This window comes from Lagenorhynchus albirostris, chromosome 17 (assembly GCF_949774975.1).
Source record: "Lagenorhynchus albirostris chromosome 17, mLagAlb1.1, whole genome shotgun sequence".
Classification (NCBI taxonomy): domain Eukaryota; kingdom Metazoa; phylum Chordata; class Mammalia; order Artiodactyla; family Delphinidae; genus Lagenorhynchus; species Lagenorhynchus albirostris.
The window spans coordinates 41,231,617-41,256,221 of NC_083111.1; the positions used below are offsets into that span (position 1 = coordinate 41,231,617).

General features: G+C 38.0%; 1 protein-coding gene and 1 non-coding gene across 6 annotated transcripts in view; both read left to right on the forward strand.

Annotated features, from left to right (window-relative positions):
* Nucleotides 1-21,379, forward strand: part of NDUFAF6 (NADH:ubiquinone oxidoreductase complex assembly factor 6) — a 37,808-nt gene extending 16,429 nt beyond the window's left edge. For 2 of the 5 annotated variants that reach the window (XM_060127996.1, XM_060127998.1), the window contains exons 3-9: nt 647-769; nt 5,602-5,658; nt 9,409-9,511; nt 11,426-11,559; nt 12,615-12,716; nt 15,195-15,251; nt 19,874-21,379. In XM_060127996.1, coding sequence (XP_059983979.1) covers nt 647-769; nt 5,602-5,658; nt 9,409-9,511; nt 11,426-11,559; nt 12,615-12,716; nt 15,195-15,251; nt 19,874-20,002 — 705 coding nt within the window. In that variant the 3' untranslated portion in view covers nt 20,003-21,379. Of the gene's footprint in view, nt 1-646; nt 770-1,597; nt 1,647-5,601; nt 5,659-9,408; nt 9,512-11,425; nt 11,560-12,614; nt 12,717-15,194; nt 15,252-19,873 lie in introns of those variants that run through there. The other 3 variants (XM_060128000.1, XM_060127999.1, XM_060127997.1) reach the window with 3 other exon arrangements.
* LOC132508472 (small nucleolar RNA SNORA14) lies at nt 13,321-13,444 on the forward strand. Its single transcript, XR_009536607.1, has one exon. It is a non-coding gene; the product is annotated as a small nucleolar RNA SNORA14 (small nucleolar RNA).
* Nucleotides 21,380-24,605: the final 3,226 nt, after the last annotated feature.

Sequence of the window (24,605 nt, forward strand, 5' to 3'; positions counted from 1 at the left end):
GAGAAGCATAATGAACCCCCATATACCTCATTACCCACCTCCAGCTGTTACTAACTCATGGCCAATCTTGTTTTCTCATCTTTACTCCCCACCCCCCTCATCCCCACCTCCAGGTTATTTTGAAGTAAGTCTCAAATTTTTCCATCTGCAGATATTTCAGTTTGCATCTCTAAAAGAACTCACTTAAAAAAATAACCACAATACCATTATTATATATTAAAACTTTAACAATAATTTCTTAATATCATTAAACGTCTGGTGTTCAGATTTTCCTAGTTGTCTCTGTCTCTTTAAATTAGGATTCAAATAGGTCTACATGGGACTGGTTGATCTCTTTCTTAAATTTCTTTTAAACGAAATGATCCCTCTCCCTCTCTTTGTTTTTTCTTGCAAGTTTTTTCTAGAAGAATTGCTCCTATTTTTGAATGCAGACCTCGAAAATATTTTTGAATAAGCACCAAATAATTTGTAGCTTTTACTTAGGAAACTCATAATGATGATAATTTAAATGATACATAACTTCAAGGAAAAAATTAAATGTAGAGAAACTTAATTTTTGGCTGAATTATATGATTATGCAGTTACAAATGCTGGTTTTTGAGACTGTGAACAGTGCATTTATTAAAGTTTTAAACACTATTTACAGGTTAAGGACTCTGTCTCTGAGAAAACAATTGGACTGATGAGAATGCAGTTTTGGAAAAAAACTGTGGATGATATATACTGTGACAGTCCACCACATCAGCCTGTGGCCATTGAACTATGGAAGGTAAAAAAAAAACAACCCCCCAAAAAGACCCCTACTTTTCATTTGTAAGAATGTTATTTGAGCATACTTTTTGTTACATACAATTTGGATAGTGTCAATGGGGAATCTATCCTGAAAATAATTTTAGGCTCATGTAATGTTCAGATATATGTTAGATTTGACAGAATTTAAAATCATCCACGAATAATTTGCACACATCTTCAGTGTATTTCTTTATAAAAGGAGAAATCTGATCTCTATATGTTATAAGTTATTTTCCACATATTTGATTGCAGAATTTAAGCCCTACAAATTTTGAAGCAGTGGCAGGTACATTTTCTGTCTGCCCTGCAGCTCCTTATTCCAGTGCTTTAATCCGTACTCTGGGCAGTAGAAAATCACGCATTGATCTTTTGTGACAGGAGACGTGCTCTCATCATTGTCCAGACACAAATCTAAAACTGCCTTGTCTAGTTTGATAGAATTGCATATTTGTTGATGAATTTTAGGTGTCCGAGAATGGAAACCTATGGGCTAGGGTATTATTTGTAAACTAGATGTATTTAGTAATTAGTTTTACCTTAAAGCTGTATGGATTCTTCATTCACAAACAGCCATGCACAGTTTAGAAATACGCTGAACTGTGAACAGAGAAAGGGAATTAGGTACCTTTCATCACTGATCTGTGTCCCTATTGTAATATGATGAATGCCAAAAGATAGTTTCCATCACAGGAGCCACTGACAGACCTGACAGTGGTACGCCTCTTCTCAGGTCTGCGCCCCAGCAGAGGCAGGCCCCATTTGTGGGCCCCAGATTGACTTCACAGAGCCTCAGTAAGGATGGAAAGCCAGGCCCCTCCACTGGGTACTGAGAAGAAAGAGTGGATGGGAAGCTTGTGAGTATTAGATTAGTTGTTTACCTTTATTCATCCCACTTCAAGAATCTCATCCTAGGTGACTCAGTTTAGAAAAAAGTTTCTCTAAAAATCCAGAAACTCTTATTTATTTTATATACAAACCTGACTGCATTAGAGGTTTATGCTAAGACGTGCACTGAAGATTCTGACCTTTGTCAGGAAATAATGTGAAAGGTCAGAGATTTCTTTAACACAAATTTATCTTGCCTTCGCTTCTCTTAAAAAAATTCTGGAAAACATATCTAAATTACACAATGCTTATGTATATGCCAATTTGTCCAGTTTTAATAGCTGCTTAAATTTTGTTGATTAACGTTGACCAGCTTTCTTTTTTTTTTTTAATTTATTAATGAATTTATTTTTGGCTGCATTGGGTCTCTGTTGCTGTGCATGGGCTTCCTCTAGTTGTGGTGAGTGGGGGCTACTTTTTGTTGCGGTGCGTGGGCTTTTCATTGCAGTGGCTTCTCTTGTTTTGGAGCACAGGCTCTAGGTGCATGGGCTCAATAGTTGTGGCTTGCGGGCTCTAGAGCGCAGGCTCAGTAGTTGTGGCACATGGGCTTAGTTGCTCTGCAGTATGTGGGATTTTCCTGGACCAGGGATTGAACCCATATCCCTTGCATTGGTAGGCAGATTCTTAACCACTGTGCCACTGGCTGGAAGTCCCTGGCCAGCTTTCTGATATGACAGGTATTGAAGGTTAATATGAGTATTTGAAAGAAGCAGGTAGTGTTCAGACCAGTTGTCCTGATTGCATATTCCCTACCCCTCCCCGTTCTGTTGGAACATACCCTATTGCGCCACTGTCCAGTCAAACTTTCAGTTGATTCTTTGAAGAGTTTCAGCTTCTTTAGAAGATTAAATAGGGAAACAGTGACATGTTGTCCAAAGAGTACATTCTTGCCACACTGTTTCACTGGTGCCTTTAGGGTACAAAATAGTTGAACATCTATAATTTCTAATATTTATAGCCAAGGTTTTTGTTCTATTTGGCTTCTGTTTCCAAAGTTTTGATAGTTTTGTTCAGCAGGTTTTCAGCTTCTTATAAATATTTATTTTTAATCTTGATCTCCGATTTCCTTCAGAATCAGACAAGAGAGCTATATTTTGTGGTCAAGGAACTGCAGCTGTTATAGCGTCAGTCTTGAGTAAATAGGAGTCTGACTTTTCAGTGGTTAAGTATTTATTGAGTACTTTTCTATGCCAGGAATGGTGCTTGATGATGTGGTTACAAAGATCAAACAAGTCCTGCCCTACTCAGACATGTGCAAAATAAAACAAGAGTAGAACTCTAATGACTGAGGTATCCCAGGCTGATTCCTGGGACTGGGGAGAGAGGCCTGTAGAGAGTCATGCTATGTAATTGTAATAATGCTGAGAGCACTTGGAAACCAACTCCATGTAGCCCTGTTAGCTTCTGTTAAGTTCCTGTAGGGCAAAGTGGGCTCCATTCTCCACAGATCCACCCTTTGTCACATAAATGTGTATTGATGATCATGTCAGCCTTTACATTTTAGTATCAGTGACATCTTAGAGTCTCAGTTGAAGTATAGGATATATTCCTAAGACTTTGTTTCACTACTATATTTATTTATTGTGAAAATATATTATACTTAGTGTTGACTTGGTAAGAAAACAATGTTTTAAAAATTTATTTGGAAAAAACTTCAAAATTTCAGAAAGGTTACAAAATTAAAAATAGTATAAGAACATTTCTATATCCTTTGCCTAGAATTACCTGTTGTTAACATTTTATCCCATTTGTTAATCATTTTGCATGCTCACTCAAGTGTGTGTGTGCTAGCATGCTCTCTCTGTATATATTTTCACACTCATAAGTTTTTAAATCATTTGAGTATAAGTTACATACATCATGTCCCTTTGTCCCTAAATACTTTAGTATTTCCTAATAGAGACATTCTCTTATATAACCAGAATAGTTATTGACTTCAGTAAATTTAGCTTTGATATAACACTTTTCATCTAATTTTCCATTCATATTCCAATTTTTTTTTTTTTTTTTTTTTTTTTTTTTTGGCGGTACGTGGGCCTCTCACTGTTGTGGCCTCTCCCGTTGTAGAACACAGGCTCTGGACGCGCAGGCTCAGCAGCCATGGCTCACGGGCCCAGCCGCTCCGCGGCATGTGGGATCTTCCCGGACCGGGGCACGAACCCGTGTCCCCTGCATCAGCAGGCGGTCTCTCAACCACTGCGCCACCAGGGAAGCCCTCATATTCCAATTTTATCACTTGACCCAGTAATATCCACTAATGTATTTTTCCCCTCCGGTGTAGGATCCAGTCAGGTACTTTTTTTTGTTAATGTCATTTTAGCTTTAATCTGGAACATTTCCATAGCTTTTCTTTGTTTTCTATGACATTGATATTTTTGAAGAATGTAACCCTTTCTTTTTTTCTTTCTTTCTTTCTTTTTTTTTTTTTTTGGTAGTAGAACATTCCTCATTTTGGATTTGTCTGATATGTTCTCAAGGTTAAATGATTCAGGTTATGCATTCTTGGCCAGAATACTGCATAGGTGATGTATTCTCAGGGTATCACATCCGGAAACACATTTTGTCCATCTTTCCTTTATTGGCATTGTTCATTTTCGTTAAGTCAGGATGTTGCCTGGTTTTCCCAATGTGTAATCTACTGTATAATTATAGTTCCCCTTGTAACTAATCAACTTTCAGACAATGCAAATACGCTGTTCCTCATCAACTTCTTGTGAAATTTCCTGCATTCATTGATGGTTCTTGTCTTATCCAGTCTTTACTATTATGATTGCAGAATGATAATTTCACAACTCTGATGCTCCGTTCACATTTACCACTTGGCACTCTACTATAGGCAAATGCTCTCGTTCTCCTGTATTATTTATTTGTTTATTAATTATTGGTATAAACTACTGTTTTTTTCAGTAGTTTATAACTTATTACTATACTTAATTATTTTGGTGTTCAAATAGTCCCAGATTTGGACAGTGGGAGTCCCTTCAAACTGGCTTCTGTGTCCTGACATGCCTCCCATTGTTCTTTTGAGCACTTTCTATTTTCTGGCGCAATAAAATAGAATCATCTTGAATCTCCCTTGCTCCAGCTCTGGAATCACCCATTTTCTAGACTCTTGTTTCCTTTGCGGGGAGTGGTATTAGAGGCCAAGAACTGAGCACTAGGTGTTCTCTTTCCTACTAGAGTGTCTTTACTTGTAAGATAACACTGTACCCTGCAGATTGTTTTCTTTGGAGCTTTATTACTGTTTTCTTTTTGGAAAGTGTTTATTTTCATTAAATAGAGTCTTCATTTTTATGGAAAAAAGTTTGTGTGTAATAAGTAAGCATAGAAGTTGGGGCATATCACATAGCAGAGAAGCTCCGCTCTGCTTAATTCTTGTTTTGTTTTGAAAGTGGAATCACTAAATTACCAATAATATAAGAAAAAAAATACAAATTAGTGGAAAAGTTTTGGATATATATTATCCTTACTTGGAAATGTTTTGAAATGTTTTCTAGGGACATTCTCTTTTTTTCCCTAGTTCTTTAACATAGCTATCTATCTGGTGATGCGTTATTACGAATGCTCCCTTACCTAGTTTTTTTTTGTTGTTTTTTTTTTTGCGGTACGCGGGCCTCTCACTGTTGTGGCCTCACCCGTTGCGGAGCACAGGCTCCGGACGCGCAGGCCCAGCGGCCATGGCTCACGGGCCTAGCCGCTCCGCGGCATGGGGGATCTTCCCAGACCGGGGCACGAACCCATGTCCCCTGCATCGGCAGGCGGACAACCACTGCGCCACCAGGGAACCACTGCGCCACCAGGGAAACCACTGCGCCACCAGGGAAACCCCCTTACCTAGTTTTGTATTTGGTTTGTTTATGTTATTCAGGTCTACAGAAGTCATTTCCAGTACTTTCTAAAACTTACAACTCTTGTTTTTTTTAGGCTGTCAAAAGACATAATCTGACTAAAAGATGGCTTATGAAAATCATTGATGAAAGAGTAAGTTGAAATTGCTCAAGTCTTAAGTTTTTTCTTCCTTTTTAATCCTTAAGCTAATCTTCAGGGAGGAAATGTTTTAGTATGTGTATTAATATTTGGAGAAAGGAAACTTTTAGAGAACTGTACCATTTTATCCATTCTCCATTACTGCATGCCACCCACCTCAGCCGCCCACCCCCGTACCTAGAGACAGACAAGCAAAGACAGGCACCCAGGCAGAGGCACGCGTGTGCACACCACACTCTACTAGTTTGCTTTTTAAAACAGAAAGTTTTTAAAACAGAAATGTTCAGGCTTATATAAAAGTAGAGAGAGTAGTGTAATATACTTCCATGTGTATGTCACCCAGCTTTAATAGTTATAAATACATGTCCAATGTTATTTCATCTATATTCTACCAACTTCCCTCCCTAAACCCTATTAGATTATTTTAAAGTAAACCCCAGACATGTTATTATTTGATCTGTACATATACATGTATCTTGAAAAGATAAAAACTTGTAGAAAACAGATAATCAACAAGAACCTGCTGTATAGCACAGGAAACTCTACTCAATATTCTGTAATAACCTAAAATGGGAAAAGTGTCTGAAAATAGATGTATGTATATGTATTACTGAATCACTTTGCTGTATGCCTGAAGCTAAACACAACACTGTAAATCAACTATACTCCAGTATAAAATAAAAATTTAAAAAAAGAGAGAGAAAAAAACTTGTATAAAACATAACTATAATATGATTACCAGACCTTTAAAAAGTATGGATAATTCCTTAATGTCATCAAAACTTGAGTAGTTGTACACATATCATTATGCATACCCAGTGCTTGGATCTCTGTCCAAATAGAGGGAATAAGGAAAGTTCAACAGTTCTAGCAAATGGAATCTTATACTGAGTTCTTAGAACTAAGTTCTAGTTCTAACCAAGCATGCAAATTCCTTGATGACCTGGGCTGATTTGTGTAATCTTTCTGACACATTGTTGGCTAAGTGTCCTTGTTGGCCTGATATTTATCACATATTGTTGTCCTGAAAATGTAAGTTTACTTAGTTTATTTGGATACAATCTATTAATAACCATAGGCTATAGTAGTAATAATATAAGCAAAAATGAGATAATGACTTTAACATTTAAAAAATTGCTCAGTTGGCCTATAGAATTAATTAGTACTAAGAAAATGTGTTTTTCAGGTGTTTTCAGTTTTTATGAGGTAAAGAAAATTTGAGAACTCAAGACAGAGATAATGGAAAATCTCTCTTTTTTTCTTAATGAAAAAATAGCAGTTTTTCCATTGTTTAATGGAAAATAACATTTGGCTTTTGTATGGAGGGATATTTAAAAGTAAAGGACTGGAATCAATCTCCCTGCATTGATCTGAAGATTCAGTATAATCCTTATAAAAATTCCAGCTGCCTTTTTTGGAGAAATTGACAAGCTGATCCTAAAATTCATATGAAAATGCAAGGGACCCAGAATCATCAAAAGAATCTTGAAAAAGAAGAACAGAGTTGGAGGACTCACATTTCCCAATTTTGAGACTTAACTATAAAGTTACAGTTCAACTGTGTAGTATTGACCTGCCATAGACATATAGATCAATATATACTGATCATATAGATCATCTATATTGGCATGGAATAGGATTGAGAGTCCAGAAGTAAACCTATATATTGATAGCTGATTTTTGACAAGGGTATGAAGATAATTCAGTGGGGGAAAGAATAACCTTTTCAACAAGCAATGCTGGGACAACTGGATATCCACATGCGAAAGAATGAATTTGAACTCCTATCTCATACCATGTACAAAAACTAACTCAAAATGGATCAAAGACCTAAATGTAAGAGTCAAAGCTGTAAAAGTCTTAGGAGAAAACCTAGGCATAAATCTTTTTAACTTTCTGTTGGGCAGTGACTTAGATATGAGACCAAAAGCACAAGCAATAATAAAAAAAAGATAATTGGACTTCATCAAAAGTAAAAACTTCAAGAAAGCAAAAAGACAATCCACAGAATGGGAGAAAATATTTACCAGTTATATATATGATAAGGGACTAGTGTCTAGAATATATAAAGAACTCTTATAATTCAACAATAAAAAGACAAATAACCCAACTTAAACATGGGCAAAGGATTTGAGTAAACATTTCTCTAAGGAAGATATACAGATAAGTAATAAGCACCTTAAAAGATGCTCAGCATCTTTTCATGAGGGAAATGAAAATCCAAACCACAATGAGATACCACTTCATACCAATTAGGATGGCTATAATAAAAAGAAGGAACAATAACGAGTGTTGGTGAGGATGTGGAGAAGTTGGAACCCTTCATACGATGCTGATGGAAATGTAAAGTGGTGCAGCTGCTTTGGAAAAACTGTTTGGCAGTTCTTCAGAAAGTTAAACATAGAGTTATCATAGACCTAGCAATTTCACTCCTAGGTTGGTATGAGAAATGGAAACGTATCCACACAAAACTTGTGCACAAATGTTCACTCGTAATAGTCCAAAAGTGGGAACAACTCATAGTTGAATGAATAAACAAAATGTGTGTATCCATACAGTGGAATATTATTCAGATTTTCTTCAATTAAAAGGAATGAGATACTAAAAGATGTGCCGACATGGATGAACCTTGAAAACATGCTAATTGAAAGAAGCCAGATACAAAAAGCCACATATTGTATCATTGCACTTTTATAAAATGTTCACAACAGACAAATCCATGGAGACAAAGTAGGTTAGAGGTTTGTCAGGAGATAAGAAAAGGGAGAACTGGGAAGTGACTGCTTAATAGATACAGGATTCTTTCTGAGGTGATGAAGAGAAAACATTCTGGAATTAGTGGTGATAGTTGCACAACTTTGTGAATATACTACAACCACTGAATTGTATACTTCGAAAGGGTAAATTTTATGGTATATGAATTATGTTCCAGTTTGTTTTTAAATGTAATGGAGCTGGAACATATTTTTTCCCCTGGGATTCATTGTTGGTGCCGGTTTCTCCTGATTGTAAAAAAGGAGGAAGGGGTGGAGGAATAATATTACCTTGGCCATCAAGTCTTTGTAAATGTATTATTATAAAAGTTGCTAGATGTTCTAAGATTTACATTTTTCTGTTTCTTGAATATAGGGTGTTCTGGTAATCAACCGTTGGTTTATTGAGCATAGTTTCTTTTATGGGGAATGGGGTGCAGGGCCTGGTTGTGATCTCCTTTCTTTTTCTAGGCACCTTTTCCCTATTAAGAGCACGGGCTTAATGGTCAAAATATGTGGGTTTGAATCTTTTCCCCACCACTAATTCGCTGTGCGACCTTGGGCGTATTCCTTAACTTGTTGGTAACTCAGTTTCTTCATCTGCGAAATGAAAAAAGTATTAATTCCTTTTGAGGGAGTTGTTAGGATTAAGGAGATAATGTCTGAAGTACTTAAGTAAGAGCTCAGTTGTCAATTTCTCATGATACCTCAGGCTTTTAGAAGGAAGTAAAAATTAAGCCAACCCCATGTCCGTGGTGATTTGTGCATTGAGGTTATTCCTGAGGTATTATTTTGAGGGGCGATTTGTAAGTATTGAACATGCAGGACTTTAGTATTTTAATTTTATTTTAATCTTATTTTATTGTGTAATAAACAACTTATACTAAAAGTTTTTATTCTTTATTACTCAGTTCTTTAGGGCAAAAAAATTGTGCCTTTTAAAAATAAAATATTGACATTTCGTCAAGCAAATAAAGCATTTTGTTTGTAGGAAAAAAATTTGGATGACAAAGCATATCGTAACATCCAGGAACTGGAAAATTATGCTGAAAACACACAGAGCGTTCTTCTTTATCTAACACTAGAAATATTGGGTAAGTTGTTTTTTTTATACTTCTCTTTTTTAAAGAAAACACCTTTTTTTTTTTTAAATTGAAGTATAAGTTGGTTTACGATATTGTGTTAATTTCAGGTGTACAGGAAAGTGATTAATTTCAGGTGTACGGGAAAGTGATTCAGTTATACATATATATATATGTATTTCAGATTCTTTTCCATTATAGTTATTAGAATTGTGTTAATTTCAGGTGTACAAGAAAGTGTTAATTTGTGTTAATTTCAGGTGTACGGGAAAGTGATTCAGTTATACGTATATATATGTATCTCAGATTCTTTTCCATTATAGTTATTAGAAGATAATATAGTTCCCTGTGCTACACAGTAAATCCTTGTTGTTTATCTATTTTATGTGTAGTGGTGTGTTATCTGTTAATCCCGTACTCCTAATTTATCCCCCTCCCCTTCTTTCCTCTTTGGTAACCATAAGTTTGTTTTCTAAGTCTGTGAGTATGTTTCTGTTTTGTAAATAAGTTCATTTGTATTATTTTTTAGATTCTACATATAAGTGATATTATATAATATCTGTCTTTATCTGATTTACTTCACTCAGTATGATAATCTCTAGGTCCATCTATGTTGCTGCAGATGGTAATATTTCATTCTTTTTTATGGCTGAGTCATATTCCATTGTGTGTGTGTGTGTGTGTGTTTGTGTGTGTATACACACAAACACACACACACACACCCCACATCTTCTTTATTGACTCTTCTGTTGATGGACACTTAGGTTGCTTCCATGTCTTGGCTATTGTAAATAGCACTACTATGAACATTGGAGTGCATGTATCTTTTCGAATTAGTTTTCATCTTTTCCAGATATATATGCCCAGGAGTGGGATTGCTGGATCATGTGGTAACTCTATTTTTGGTTTTTTAAGGAATCTGCATACTGTTAAGAAAACACCTTTTAGACTTCACTCTTTCATAATTTGACAATCTAACCAGTTTAACACTGAAGTTTTTCTTTGCACCAACTAGAAAGGAATGGCTTTTTTTTTTTTTTTTTGAGTAAGAAGGGGAATATAATATATACCTTTCTTTGGAATGGAATGTAGACTAATCACAATACCCAGGCTCTCATAAAAGGACTTTAGCTACCTCATGAGAATGCTGTAATTAATAATCTGGTAATTGCAGATGATTCTATTTTTTTATGCATCTCCTACAATTTGGAAGGCCTGTGGCCTGACTCCTTCCTTCTCTGTCAATAATACTTCCCCATGTTTAAAAACAAAAGGTAGAAGAAATAAAACTGTATATCTAAAAGTTTTATGAGATTTGTCTTAAAAAAAAAACAACTATGCCACTTAGATGGTATTTTTCCTACTTTGATTTTGTTCTAAGTTGGTGAGGTCTTATTGTAATGAGGAAATTATTTGGGACAAGGACAATATCATCCATTTGAAGAAGGTAATATGTCTTTATGTCATCCTAAAAGAATAACCCAAGTCCCTACCAAATTTCCCGGGCCTGTTCTGCCTGCACATTCAGTGACATGTTTGCCAACACAATGAAAGGAGGGAGCAAAGAGCAGAATGTTTGTTAAGCATATACTTAAAATGAGGTCATATGGAAATTGCACTGAGGAGAAGAAATGCAAGACTTGCAGTGTTTTTCCACGATAGCTAATTAAAATTCCAAATGTGCTCTTGGTGTGCTGTACTCTGAGGAAAACTCTTTTATTTAAAAGTTGAAGTTCAGAAACCTGTTTATGGTAAATGGTCAGCTTGTCTTTGTGCCCAGTTTTGCTCTCATACATCCTGTTTTTCATATATAAAACATGGGAGAAACACCTTTTACATGTTTAGGTCATTTCTCTATGCTGCTTCTGTTGACTTGTTACACATTTAAAGAGAAAACAGCAGCCCAGTTGATTTCTAAAATCATAGGTATAAAGGATCTTCATGCAGATCATGCCGCAAGTCACATTGGAAAAGCACAAGGCATTGTAACTTGCTTGAGAGCAACGCCGTATCATGGTAGTAGAAGAAGAGTATTCCTTCCCATGGATATTTGTATGCTGGTAAGGCCGTTGTTTGTACCCTCTAATTATTTACCTCAAGAATATGGGGAGGGACGTCCTGTCTTGGTTCTCTGCTTAGTCTATTCAAGTGACCGTTTTGAAACACATGCTTATTGCTTTTTTGCTCCAGAGTTATCAAGTCAGAATTTTATCAGTCAGGCATTTTAGGTCTGTGGTGGAGCTATGAGTAAGAAGGTTCAGAGAACCTCACTTGGTGTACTTACATGTTGATGCCTTACTCCCTTTCAAGCAATTACAGTAATTATTCCTAGTGGTCACCTTAGCCTGTTCTTTATTTTATTTTAAAGGAGGAAATAATCCATTAAAAAAGAATACTGTTTATGAGAACTTTTGTTTTCTGAAGGAGGTTCATTATTGTCTGTTCTATTAAACTTCTTATCTGTTTGTTTCTTGCTTTATTTTGTTTCACCTACAACTGTCATTAGTTAGCATCTTGTTGCATATTCTTCCAGGAGAGAGAGTGTCTGTGTGTGTGTCTGTATATGCACTCACATACATATAGATATATTTTAAAAAACAAAATAGGGGACTTCCCTCGGTCCAGTGGTTAAGAATCCGCCTTCCAATGCAGGGGACGTGGGTTCGATCCCTCGTTGGAGAACTAAGATCCCACATGCCACGGGGTAACTAAGCCTGCATGCTCTAGAGCCCAAGCGCTGTACCTACTGAGCCTGTGCGCTCTGGAGCCCCTGCGCCGCAACTAGAAAGCTCTCGTGCTGCAGCTGCTGAGCCTGCGCACCACAACTAGAGAGAAGCCCGCACACTGCAATGAAAGAGCCTGCATGCCACGTGTGCCACAACTAAGACCTGGTGCAGCCAAACAAAGAAACAAACAAACAAATAAATAAATAAATATTAAAAAAAAAAAGAAAGAAAACTGACATCATGCAAGCTGCACGGTGTGGCCAAAAAAACCAAAAACCAAGAAAACAAAATAGGCATTATACTGTATATACTGTTCTTTCACCAGTTTTCTTGAGCTAGTTTTAATTGTGCTTTTTGAATCCTGATGTAATGTACATTTTCCCACACAGCATGGTGTTTCACAAGAGGATTTTCTACGGAAGAGCCAAGATAAAAATGTGAGAGATGTGGTATATGACATGGCCAGCCAGGCACACTTGCACCTAAAGCATGTAAGTAGCCTCTTTTTGCCAAATCATTTAGGAAACTATCATTTCTAGCTGTGGCTACTCCTAGAGCATGGTTGTAGTGTTCTCTCTTTGGCAGTCCATATCCATCGCTCACTGAAATCCCAATAGATTTATCTCAGGGATTATTATAAACTTTTTCTACTTTAAAAAAATCTCCTTCTCCCTATCAGCTTCCTCAGTTAGGCTCCTCTCTGATCCATCCGCTCACTATTTCTCTCTCAGGGGACAGTGTGTCTTTCTGCCTTGTTAAGGCTGATGCCTCTTCTACTCTTCCAGGACCTTGCATCGTCAGCAGTTCCCAGCTGGTATTTTCAGTTGGCCTTTCTGATAACTTGCCCCTTTTATCTTCTGGTTTGTTGCTATTGCCTTCTGAAGTTACAGGCAGCCCATTGGACCCTTCTGTTTCTTATTTTCCCCTCCCAATAAACCTTTTTTGCATAAGTGTTCTACCTTCATTTTACCTCAAGGCCCTCACCACCATGGTACCATTCACCATACTATAATTTGGCTTTCATCCTGCTTACTCTAATAATAATCTCTAGTATATAATCTCCTTACTGCCACATTTAAAGAAGTGTCTGATTTGTTGCATTCTTAAACCTTCTTGGTAGCTTTACTCTAAATGCTTCCAAGATGTGAGTGAATGTAACTTATCTAGGTTGCTCAGTCAAAATAGTTTTCTGAAACTAAAATTTACATGTAAGTTATTAGAGCCCAGAAAGTACAAACAAGTGATTGCCATATTTAATATAACTTAAATATATTAAAGCTATAATACTAAAACTTACCAACTAATTAAGCTATAATAAGTCATTAAAAAATAAAGAGTGATTTAGAGAGAGTAGATGTTTTATATGTATATGTATGTATGTGAATGTGTGTGTGTGTATATATATACACACACACACACACACACACACACATACATACACACATATAACAGAGGAAGAATCAGCTAGACTTGATAACTGATTGGATTGTAGCAGAATCAGGAAGCAGGAAAGTCGAAGGCTGCATGGAGTTCAAATATAGATGGTGATGATGCCAGTCAGAGACTACGGTAAAAAAGCAGTGGTGTGCTGGGTGCTGATCAGTAGCTGCTGGACATCATTGAATGTAAGGGGATTAGAGGGCATTTAGGGAGGTGGGCTAAAATGCAGATTGTAGGATTGTGACTTTAAGAGGAGGTCAGAACTGGAGGTACAGATTGGGGAGTCATCCAGGTGGAAGGCTTATGTTTAAAGCTCTAAGTGTGGCTATGCTGTTGTCCAAGGAAAATATACATTTAAACCATAAGACCAAAGGCAGAACCTTGAGCCCACCTCCATTTCTCAGGTAGGAGGAGGAAGGGCCATTTAATAGGAAGAAGCAGAAGGAAAGAATGATCAAAAGAAGTGGGAGAACTCAGAGTCAGTGTCTTGGAAACCTAGGGAGGAGCAAGTTCCGAGAATGGGGAATACTGAAATTTTGCATTTCTTGGAGAGATTGAGAGAAAAGGTAGGTATGATGATTAGTAAATTGTGGATGGTCTTGAAGAGAGCAATTGTAGTAGGTGGGTAAGTGAGTCAGGAATAAGAAGCAGTATCTGACAGTATAAGCAAAGACCTTTAGACAGAAGTGGGCGTGGTGAGGGCTGGATGATGGGCGTCAGCCTGAGTGCATCAGGGCTCTGTAGTCCAGAGTAGTAGGGTGTTAGGTTGGATTGAGGTTAGATTCAAGATGTGTAGGCCTTTGAATTCCAAGATGAATATTTGGGACATGATCTATCAGGGAGTTAAGTTAAAGAAAGAAAAAGTAAAACAGTGACTTTAGGACATGAATTTGGCTGGCTCTGGCTCTGGGGCATGAATTAAAGGTTGGGGAACACAGAGGCAGGAAGATCAGCTAGAAGGATCTTATATTCATCTAGACAGGAGGGAGTGACATCCAAGCTGGGAAGGTGCTGGGACTTGTATGTAAGTACAGTTGACCCTTGAACAATCACGGGGGTTAAGGGCTCCAACCTTCCACGCAGTTGGAAATCCATGTATAATTTATAGGTGGTCTTCTGTATCCAAGGTGGAGTCAACCAACCAAGGATCATGTAGTGCTGTAGTATTTACTGTTGAAAAAAATCTGCATGTAAGTGAACCCATGTTATTCTAGGGTCACCTGTATGTCTTCATTTACCCCTTACCACAGAGCTGGTGGGGGTCAAAGTTATAAGGCAGTTGGAAATGTCAAAACCAAATGTAAGAAAGAAGAGAATTCTTAATATAGTACCTTTTCCTGATTCCTTTAGGTTTGGCAAATTAATCTCAACCGACAGGAGATGAGAACTATTTTCTTGCTTTTGAGAGCGTCCCTAGCAGTGCTGATTTAAACTGCTGGTGTTGCTTTGTGTTCACTTTCAGAGGGAGAGTGTTTATTTCCAGAAATATTTGTATTTCAAACCAGTTTCCTTTTGTCTTCCTTTTTTAGGCTAGGTCCTTCCACAAAAGTGTTCCTGTGAAAGCATTTCCTGCTTTCCTTCAGACGGTAAGTAAATTAACAGAGAAGGTTGTTTAATTAATGAAGCAGATGTGTATAATTTTTTTTTTCTATTTTATAAGGTTCCCAGTGCAGTTCTTTAGTTTGGAGTCTTTGTTTTGTTTTCCTCCCTGTGGTATGTTTTGTTAGTTACATTCTACTTTTGGTGAAGGTCATGCCTCTGTTCCCCAGAGGCAGGTGAGTGGAATTGTCATTAGCACTGGCTGCAGCCATACTGCATCATTTTGAATCTGTTTTGCCACTTACTAGCTGTGGAACAAGTTCCTTAATCACTATGTACCTCAGTTTATTCATAGGTAAGATGGGAATCATAGGAGAAACCACCTCATAGGAGTGTTAGGCTACTTATGGCCATATAAGTATGACTTAATAGTCTATTATATTTTTTCTCCTTAGTGACCATATTGTAGCACTGGTTCCCGAAAGTGGTTCACAGACCAGTGCTGAGCTGGCTGCATCAGAATAATCTGGAAGGCTTCTTCAAAAATACAGATTCCTGGGGTCTTCTTACTAAATAAGACTCTTGAGGTTGGGGAGGGGAGCATTTCTAAGAGGGTCTGTGATTTTTAAAAATTCCCCAGGTGATTCTGATGTGTAGCCTGGTTCAGGAACCATTGTGGTAAAATACATAAAGAAATGAGAATAGCTTCCGGTTAGTAGCACCTACTGTGGGACAGGTTCTGAGCTAGGTCATTGCATACGTTATTCCTAGGCGTGGTTTACTTCATTTTATAGATAGAAACCAAGGTTCAAAGATCTGTGATGTTTGAAAATGGAAAATTCATGCATTTTCTACAGTACCAAACATACCTTCTACATTTTTCCCTCAAATATATTTAAAGATTCATTTCTATCCTTTCACATCTTCTATCCTGGGTCTCAGATCTGAGCGTTTGAAATCATTTTCTTTCTTTTCTGGGTTCACTTATTATAAAAGTAATACAGTAATGTTTTAGGTGTTCACATAAGAGGAGGCAAAAGAAATTAGAATGCTCTCACAATTCTATCCTTTCCAGAGATAATGTCTGTTCATCTTTCTGGACTTCTTATGTTCATGTAATTATATATGTATTTTTTGTATAAATGAGGTGTCGAACATCTCTTTCTGTGTCAACACATTGTTCTGTATCACCATTTTTAATTGTTATTTATTTGGTTATTTGGTGATGTACTATCATCTCTTTTGTCTCTCTTTTTTTTTTTTTCTATTTTTTTCTTTTCTTTTCTTTTCTTATTTTTTTGGCTGCACCACACAGCATGCAGGATCCTAGTTCCCCAACCAGGGATCAAATCCACACCCCATGCAATGGAAGTGTGGAGTCCCAACCACTGGACCTCTGGGGAAGTACCCCATCACCTGTCTTGACTTATAAGCTCTAAGAAAGTACAAGACTTTGTCTGTTTTGTTCACTTTTGTGAAATAGGTTGTTCTCAACTCTGCTTGTCCATTAGAATCACTTGGGGAACTTTTAAAGCAAAACAAAGCAATATTGGGCCTGTCCCCAAACCAGTTAAATCATATCAAAGAGGTTGGATCTAGGCACTGATACTTCTTAAAAGTTCCCCCAGTAATAATGAAGTGCAGCTAGGCCTAAGAACCACTATCTTAGGCTAGTGGTGTGGTCCCCGGGCCAGCAATATATGCCTCGGATATTGTTAGAAATGTAGATCTTGGGATCCACCACAGACCTAATGGATCAGAAACTCTAGGGGCTGGAGCCCAGCTCTGTTTCCGTCCTGTGCCAGGAGAAAGTGGAGGGACTACATGGTAATTTCCGAGGAGCTGCTTCTATCCTACACCCTCATTCCAGCTGGGGCACATCTCTTCTCATTTGTTTTATATATGGAGCATCTGTTAATTACTTTGTTCAAAGAAAAGGTTTTGCTGTTTAAAAATGGTTTGAAAATGACTAGTCTAGGGTAGAGTATGTTGTGCTCTATAGATGAGGTTTTAAGAAGCTATATTCAGAAATTGTAACATCTTTTTTTTTTTTAAGTGTCGGTTCATTGGTTTATTTATTTATTTTTGGCTGGGTGGGGTCTTAGTTTCTGTGCAAGGGCTTTCTCCAGTTGCAGCAAGCGGGGGCCACCCTTCATCGCGGTGCGCGGGCCTCTCACTATCGTGGCCTCTCTTGTTGCGGAGCACAGGCTACAGATGCGCAGGCTCAGTAGTTGTGGCTCACGGGCCCAGTCGCCCCGTGGCATTTGGGATCCTCCCAGACCAGGGCTCGAACCCGTGTTCCCTGCATCGGCAGGCAGATTCTCAACCACTGCCCCAGGGAAGCCCAGAAATTGTAACGTCTTTGAGAATTTTGCAGTGAATTTGTTACTTTGAACAATTTATTTACCATTAACCATGAGCCAAATCCTAATTTGTGAATGCCCAGTTGAGCTCTAATTTTGAGGTCATGTTTCATCTGTATTTTAATGGAATTTTCTCCTAATTATAAAAGCATTACATTCTCATAATAGAGATTTGGAAAATATAAAAAGAATATTAGAAGAAAATAACAATCACCTACAATTCCCAGACCCAGAGGTAAATGCTATGTACACTGTTCTTTCTTTTAAATGAATTTCTGTGTATATTTAAAGTCACACTTTATATGGCAGTGTCCTATTTATCAAACATTTAACCACATCATTAGAGATATTAATACAATATTTGATGGCTGTATAATACTCTCGTGCTTGTATCTTAATTTCATTAACTATTCTTTATAATTGGATATTATAAAACTATTAAAATGAACATAATAAAGTTCTTAGAGATGGAAAGTTAATAACAGTATATGAATTAATTTTTTAAAAAAGCAGGTTACAGAACATTATGAATAACATGAGCTCTTTTTTCCAAAAATAAAAGAGAACATGTGAAAGTACACTAAAATATCTTCAAAGTTTTTTCTCTTAACGTGTTTTTTATTTGATATCTACAAATGAATATATATGTATGCATGTATTATAAAGGATAACATAATGAACACCCATGAACTCACCACTTAATCCAGAAACAAGAATGTCACCATTAAATTGCACTCATGTGTTTTCCCAATCTCATCCCCTTGACTCTGCCTTCCTCCTCCAAGTAGCTATCCTGAATTTTGTATTTATTATCTTGCTTTTATTCTAGAAAAGCTTTTCCCTATTTTATGTATTCCTAACCAAAATGTTGCTTCTTTTTGGCTGCATTGGGTCTTCATTGCTGCACGTGGGCTTTCCCTAGTTGCGTAGAGCGGGGGCTACTCTGTTGTGGTGTGCGGGCTTCTCATTGCGGTGGCTTCTCTTGTTGTGGAGCACGGGCTCTAGGCATGCGAGCTTCAGTAGTTGTGGCATGTGGGCTCAGTAGTTGTGGCTTGTGGGCTCTAGAGCACAGGCTCAGTAGTGGCACATGGGCTTAGTTGCCCTGCGGCATGTGGGATCTTCCTGGACCAGGGATCGAACCCATGTCCCCTGCATTGGCAGGAGGATTCTTAACCACTGCACCACGAGGGAAGTCCCTTAGGTTTTTTTTTTTTTTTTTGAGCTGTTTATGTCTTCTGGGTTACACACACACACACACACACACACACACACACACACAGAGTGTTTCTAAGATTTATCCATATTATTGCATCTAGCTACATTTATTTCATGGCAGCTTAATATTTCATTGTGTGAACATTTATTTTTTTGTCAAAGAACTTCTGGATTGTTTCCAGGTTTTTTGCATTTGTGCACATTAATGCACATGTTTCTTGCCATACATATATATAAGTGCAGGGTTTCAAAAGTAGAGAGTGAATTTGTATGTACACTGATCCGTTTATAGTGTATAGAAGTCTGGGAGAACACACAGTCCTTTGGACAAGCATATGCTCTCTGTGGGTCACACAGGTTGTGCTGCAGAACTCTAAGGGGAGCTGTACACGTGGGCTGAGAAGGCAGTGGGGCCGCTTCACATTGTGCAGTGCAAAAGTAGGTGGCTTCTCTGTTTAATAAAAATTTACAAATTAATAAGATTGAAAAACATAAAGAGCACTGCCCATCATCAGTGTTTTCCATCGTGGACCCCGGTCCCAGAGAAAGCTTTGTCAAGTTTTGTATGATGGGGGGAGCATGGTGTGACGTTTATAGGGACCTGTGATTGTTCTCCCTGGCTGCAAATTGTTTTCCAGCAAGAACATGGACACCCTTTAAACTTTTTCACAAAATAATTTTTTAAAGAAACAACTTGAGCTCCCTCTCATGGTACTGTGTGTTTCTGTGTGTGTGTGGGGGGGGGTTCATTTTCCTCAAATGAAACACCCCTTTTGTATTCTACAGAATCTAGTAATAAGACCTGGCAAATAATTTCTCTGTCACATTTTGACCAGAACACTAAATTATGATCAGAATTGGCTTGATGTTTCTAGTACTAGATCTGTGACATAGTTTTACTGGCTTCATAGAAAACTTCTTAGAAGATGTCTTTATTCTCTCTCTCTTTTAAAATTTTCATTTACATTCTTAGTATGTAGAAGACCATCTCAGGAAAACTAAAATAGCCTTAATACCTGCTGGGTTTGTTTTTGTTTCTTTTAAAGACTTAATCATTCTGTGATCTAGTGACCATTATTCTCTTTTTTCAGGTTGCTCTGGAGGACTATTTAAAGAAAATTCAACAAGTGGATTTTGATGTATTCCACCCATCTTTACAGCAGAAGAATACTTTACTTCCATTATCTTTGTATATTCAGTCATGGAGAAAAAGCTATTAAAATAATTTCGTGGCACTGATATTTACTTTTATTAGTTTTACAAAAGTGTACTAGTTTACAAACAACAGGCACTGTTTACTGTTTAAGGAGAAAATTCACTTATTGGATGAGTGTGTAGGTCACGGAATTAATGAGAAGTTGCTGTGGGGCCGTGATGCCCAGATTCTGCTGCAGGCACCGCCCTTGTCACCAGCAGCCCAGTGTCTGCTGTGCCATCCCTGCAGAGTCCGAGCCCCAGGAGGGAGTATCGTTTTAGCTGTGTTTAGGCTGCAGGCCATGCTTCAGCCAGCAGAGGGCAGGGGGAAGCACGTCTCCTCCCGTCCTCACCCTTAGAGAAGAATGGGGAAGGGGCTCAAGAAGTACTGGGTTTGCATGCTGAGCAGCCAAAACCCAGGCGTCCAGGACAGCTGGGAAATGCATTTATTTAGGGATCATGAAGAGTGAAGTTAATATTTGAGGAGTGTCAGTCGCTGTGTTGAGGGCCTTGTATCTCTAACATTTAATCTTTACCACCCTGTGAAAATTTGTCCATGATGATAAAATAACTTCTTTCAAGAGCTCGAACCCTAATTTGACTTTAGATCTGGCCGATTTGAAGGCTTTTACTTTTTTGTTTACCCTTTTGCTTCACTCTCTATTACTGAGCATTATCATCATGAACAAAACTGTATTAACAAAATGTGTATTAATGTAGGGCTTCCCTGGTGGCGCAGTGGTTGGGAGTCCGCCTGCCGATGCAGGGGACGCGGGTTTGTGCCCCGGTCCGGGAAGATCCCACGTGTCGCGGAGCGTCTGGGCCCGTGAGCCATGGCCGCTGAGCCTGCGCGTCCGGAGCCTGTGCTCCGCAACGGGAGAGGCCACAACAGTGAGAGGCCCGCGTACCACAGACACACACAAAAGTGTATTAATGTAAATTAAATTAACAAAATTGTATTGAATATTCATTAAGGGGATACTACATTTTTTAAAACTACTATACTAGTTGAGCTTCCCACTAAAAAGCTCTGTGCTGTATACTTTACAGTGTTCTCATCTGATCTTCAAAACTGTGAAACAAGGAACATTTTTGGTAATTAAAAATTTTTAATTATAACATACATACTAATTGCAAAAACCAAAATTGTTTACATTGCTGGTAGTTGGCAGATCTGGACTCTGAATGAGTCTCTGACTCCTAAAACCAGAATTATGCCCTAGTTTCCTTTTCCTTTCTTTTTAGTGGTCATGTTTCCTGCCCACTCCCACCTCCGCTGTACCATTTCTCTATGCCATCTCAAGCCTTTGGTTTCAGCTATGAATTAGTGCCTACTTCAATTGTGAATTAATGATGGCTTAAAGTATTACACTTTTGTAAATAAAATTCAAATGGAGAACTGCTTGAGGGCAAGAATACATAGTTTTATTCATCTTAGGATTCCCCCAGCACCTCGTATGGCTTCTGATTTAGAGCAAGTGGAGATTAATAAATGTATAAATGAATGAACATACAGTGCTGTTGTTTATGTTAGTGTACTATTGGTTTATACTGATGCTGAAAGAATATCCTCTTATTTAATCCTGTGGCTTTAGAGAGCTTAAAGCTTATCTAAAAGAGGAAAATCCAGGGAAGTGGGACACATTTCCTCTTGGGATTCTGAATGGTCCAGAGTTGAAAATTCATTAGAGATAGTCTTTATTAGTAAGAATTGTCTGTGGCTCTTACCAGGTTAAATTTGGCAGCAATCAATCGCTAAGCATCTTAGTTCCTATCTAAGAAGGGTTAAAAAGAGGAGTTTAAACACTCAACTGGATTACTGGATTTTTTACTGGCTCAGAAGCCAATTTACTTTAAGTAAATAATTTCAAAATACTTTCTAAGCTGTTTGAAATTTGATGCTTAGAGAGTTGGATGAACTGACGTTTCCAGTCTCCTAGAGATTAAGATAGGGTCTTATTCGGTGACATTTACTGTACTATTAATTTCCTGGCATAAAAGATACTCCCGTAGATGGTGCCAACATTGTTTTTCATTTTTCAGATCTCTTTTTTAGAGCATTTAAAGGAGTCAGATACATTTTCAAACCATTTAAGATGTATTTTGATATTGAATAGGTAGAGAGCAACAGATAACAAATGTTAAGTATTAATCTCAATGTAGGTAAAGTTGCTTATCATAAAATGCATTTGAGTAGTTCCAAATCAGCTGGCATTATTTTTTCTATTGGTTAAATCTCTCCTTTTGATGAAATTAAATTACTCTTGAGAAATATAACAGCAGTTAACCCTTAGCACGAACTTGGACAGGTGATGTGCTCTTGCGCTCCTAAGCTTTAATATTCACAGAGCAGTAGGTCTTTATTTTCCAAAGGATAAAACTGCCTCAGTTCAAGGTCACACAGCCATTAGAACTAGAGCTGGATGCCAAACCCACATTAGTTCAATGCCAAAGGCCACAACCCATATATTTTTACTATTCTTGAGATTGTAAAATGAACAGCCAAGTTAAAAAGCTCAAGGGCACAACTTTTTTCCAGAAATAAGTGTTACTGCATAAATTTCAGGTACAAATTAGGTTAAGAAGTATAATTACTACATAAATTCCAACTACAAATTAGAGAAATAAGTAAACAACTGAAATAGATATTAAGTGCTGGTCACTGGGTATATATAGGAAGGACACGTAACCACTTTGGAGGTCAAAGTTTTCTCAGAGGAGGGGGCGTGTGAGGAGTTTCAGGAAGGTCGGGTAGGAAGCAGGGTTTGGGAAGGGGGTGCAGATGTTGTGGGGAGGTCCTGGCCGAGGAAGCAGTCGCAACAAAGGCCAGGAGGCCAAACCAATAGCCTCTCTAAGATTTCATGTTTTGGCTTCAACTTACCTAAGTAAAAAGAATATAATGTAACGTCCAGAGTTCTTAGGAAAGTTTGTGAATAAAAAGTGACTACATCTCCTGGTCTAGTGAAACATTTTGACTTAAGATCACAGACTTGGGAGTTTATATTTTGCCTGTTTCTCCAAATGCCTAGGTGTCCTTGGATTTGTTTAAGCTCATATAAATAGGACTTCCCTGAAGACATGGCCTGATTGATTGCCTTGTCCAGAAAGATCCACAGAGTTGTAAACATTATGCTGACAATTATTGAAAACAAAACAAAACATTGTCCTACTGTTTGGAGGACTAATAATCCACATACACCCAGAATTGGGAAGGATGTCGGAGGTAGACTGGAGGGAATGGAGAGGAGATGGGGAGTCATTGTGAAAATACCTTAACTAACACTTAACTCTACCTGCTTTCTCCTATAATGAATATGTATTTCTTGGAGTATAACTGCAAAGTTCTTTCTAAAGAATTAAGATCTTCAAATGAGAAAGATGGTGGTAAGCAAGGACTGTAATGAAATTTATGGAGAGGTGAACAGATAGATGGTCAAATTTTTACATCATGTCTGTTTATACCAATTTAAAAAGTTTGATCCAAAAGAATAATGTTTGGCACATTTTAAAATATGTAATTCATTATGTAGTTTAAGCTGAATAAAGGAATTTTGAAAGTTTAGATACAGAGCAGTATAGTGCTATGAAGTACTTCTTTTAAGAGTGTGGGCTGTGAAGGAGCCTGACTGGGTTCAGTTCCCAGTTTCACCACCCTAATAGATGTGGGACCTCAGCAAGTTATGAGAACCCTCCTGTCCCTAAGTTGTGCCTTTGTAAAATGGGCAAAATCATAATATCCACCTACACAGTTGCTGTGAGGAGTAAGTTAATACTTGCAAAGTGCCTAGAAGAGGGACCTACACGTAGTAAACATTAAACGACGTTGTTAATCTTAGTATACAGAAGTCGCAAACCGGCAGCCTGAACCAAGTCAGGCCTTCAGGCATATTCTGTTATTCGGGCATGGCATTTGAAAAAGAGTGAGAAATTGAATGCCTTTAGACAGGACAGGTACTCTCCATTTGGCTACAGGTCTCAGCATGAGCTACTATCTCACACCCAACCTGATTCATAAATTCGTGTTACCTGCTTACTCTGTAAGCACTCGAGTTTGCAAGCAGTGGTTTAGGAGAATTTGTGGATGATGGATTAATAAGTGATCACCAACCGGAGGCTGGTTTCACTAAGCATAGCCGTGCTTTCTCCCTGCACGCCAAGTGTATTTTAACTATTGTTTACACATCTGCCCCTCACTCAGCCAAAGTTCTTTTGAGTGCAAGACAATGTTCTATTCATCTTTGTGTCCCCACAACCTATCATAGATCCTGATGCTACTCCATAAACCTTTATGGTCTGAATGAACATACCAGAGTATAAGGTGGGATAGTGGGATCCGAGGAAATGGGTTGGGGCTGATATGTACAGGGCAAACTGGAAGTTCATGTCAAAGATGTGGTGGGCAGGGCTTCCCTGGTGACACAGTGGTTAAGAATCCGCCTGCCAATGCAGGGGACAAGGGTTTGAGCCCTCGTCTGGGAAGATCCCACATGCCATGGAGCAACTAAGCCCATGTGCTACAACTGCTGAGCCTGCGTGCCACAACTACTGAAGCCTGTGCCCCTGGAGCCCACGCTCTGCAACAAAGAGAAGCCACTGCAATGAGAAGCACATGCACTGCAACGAAGAGTA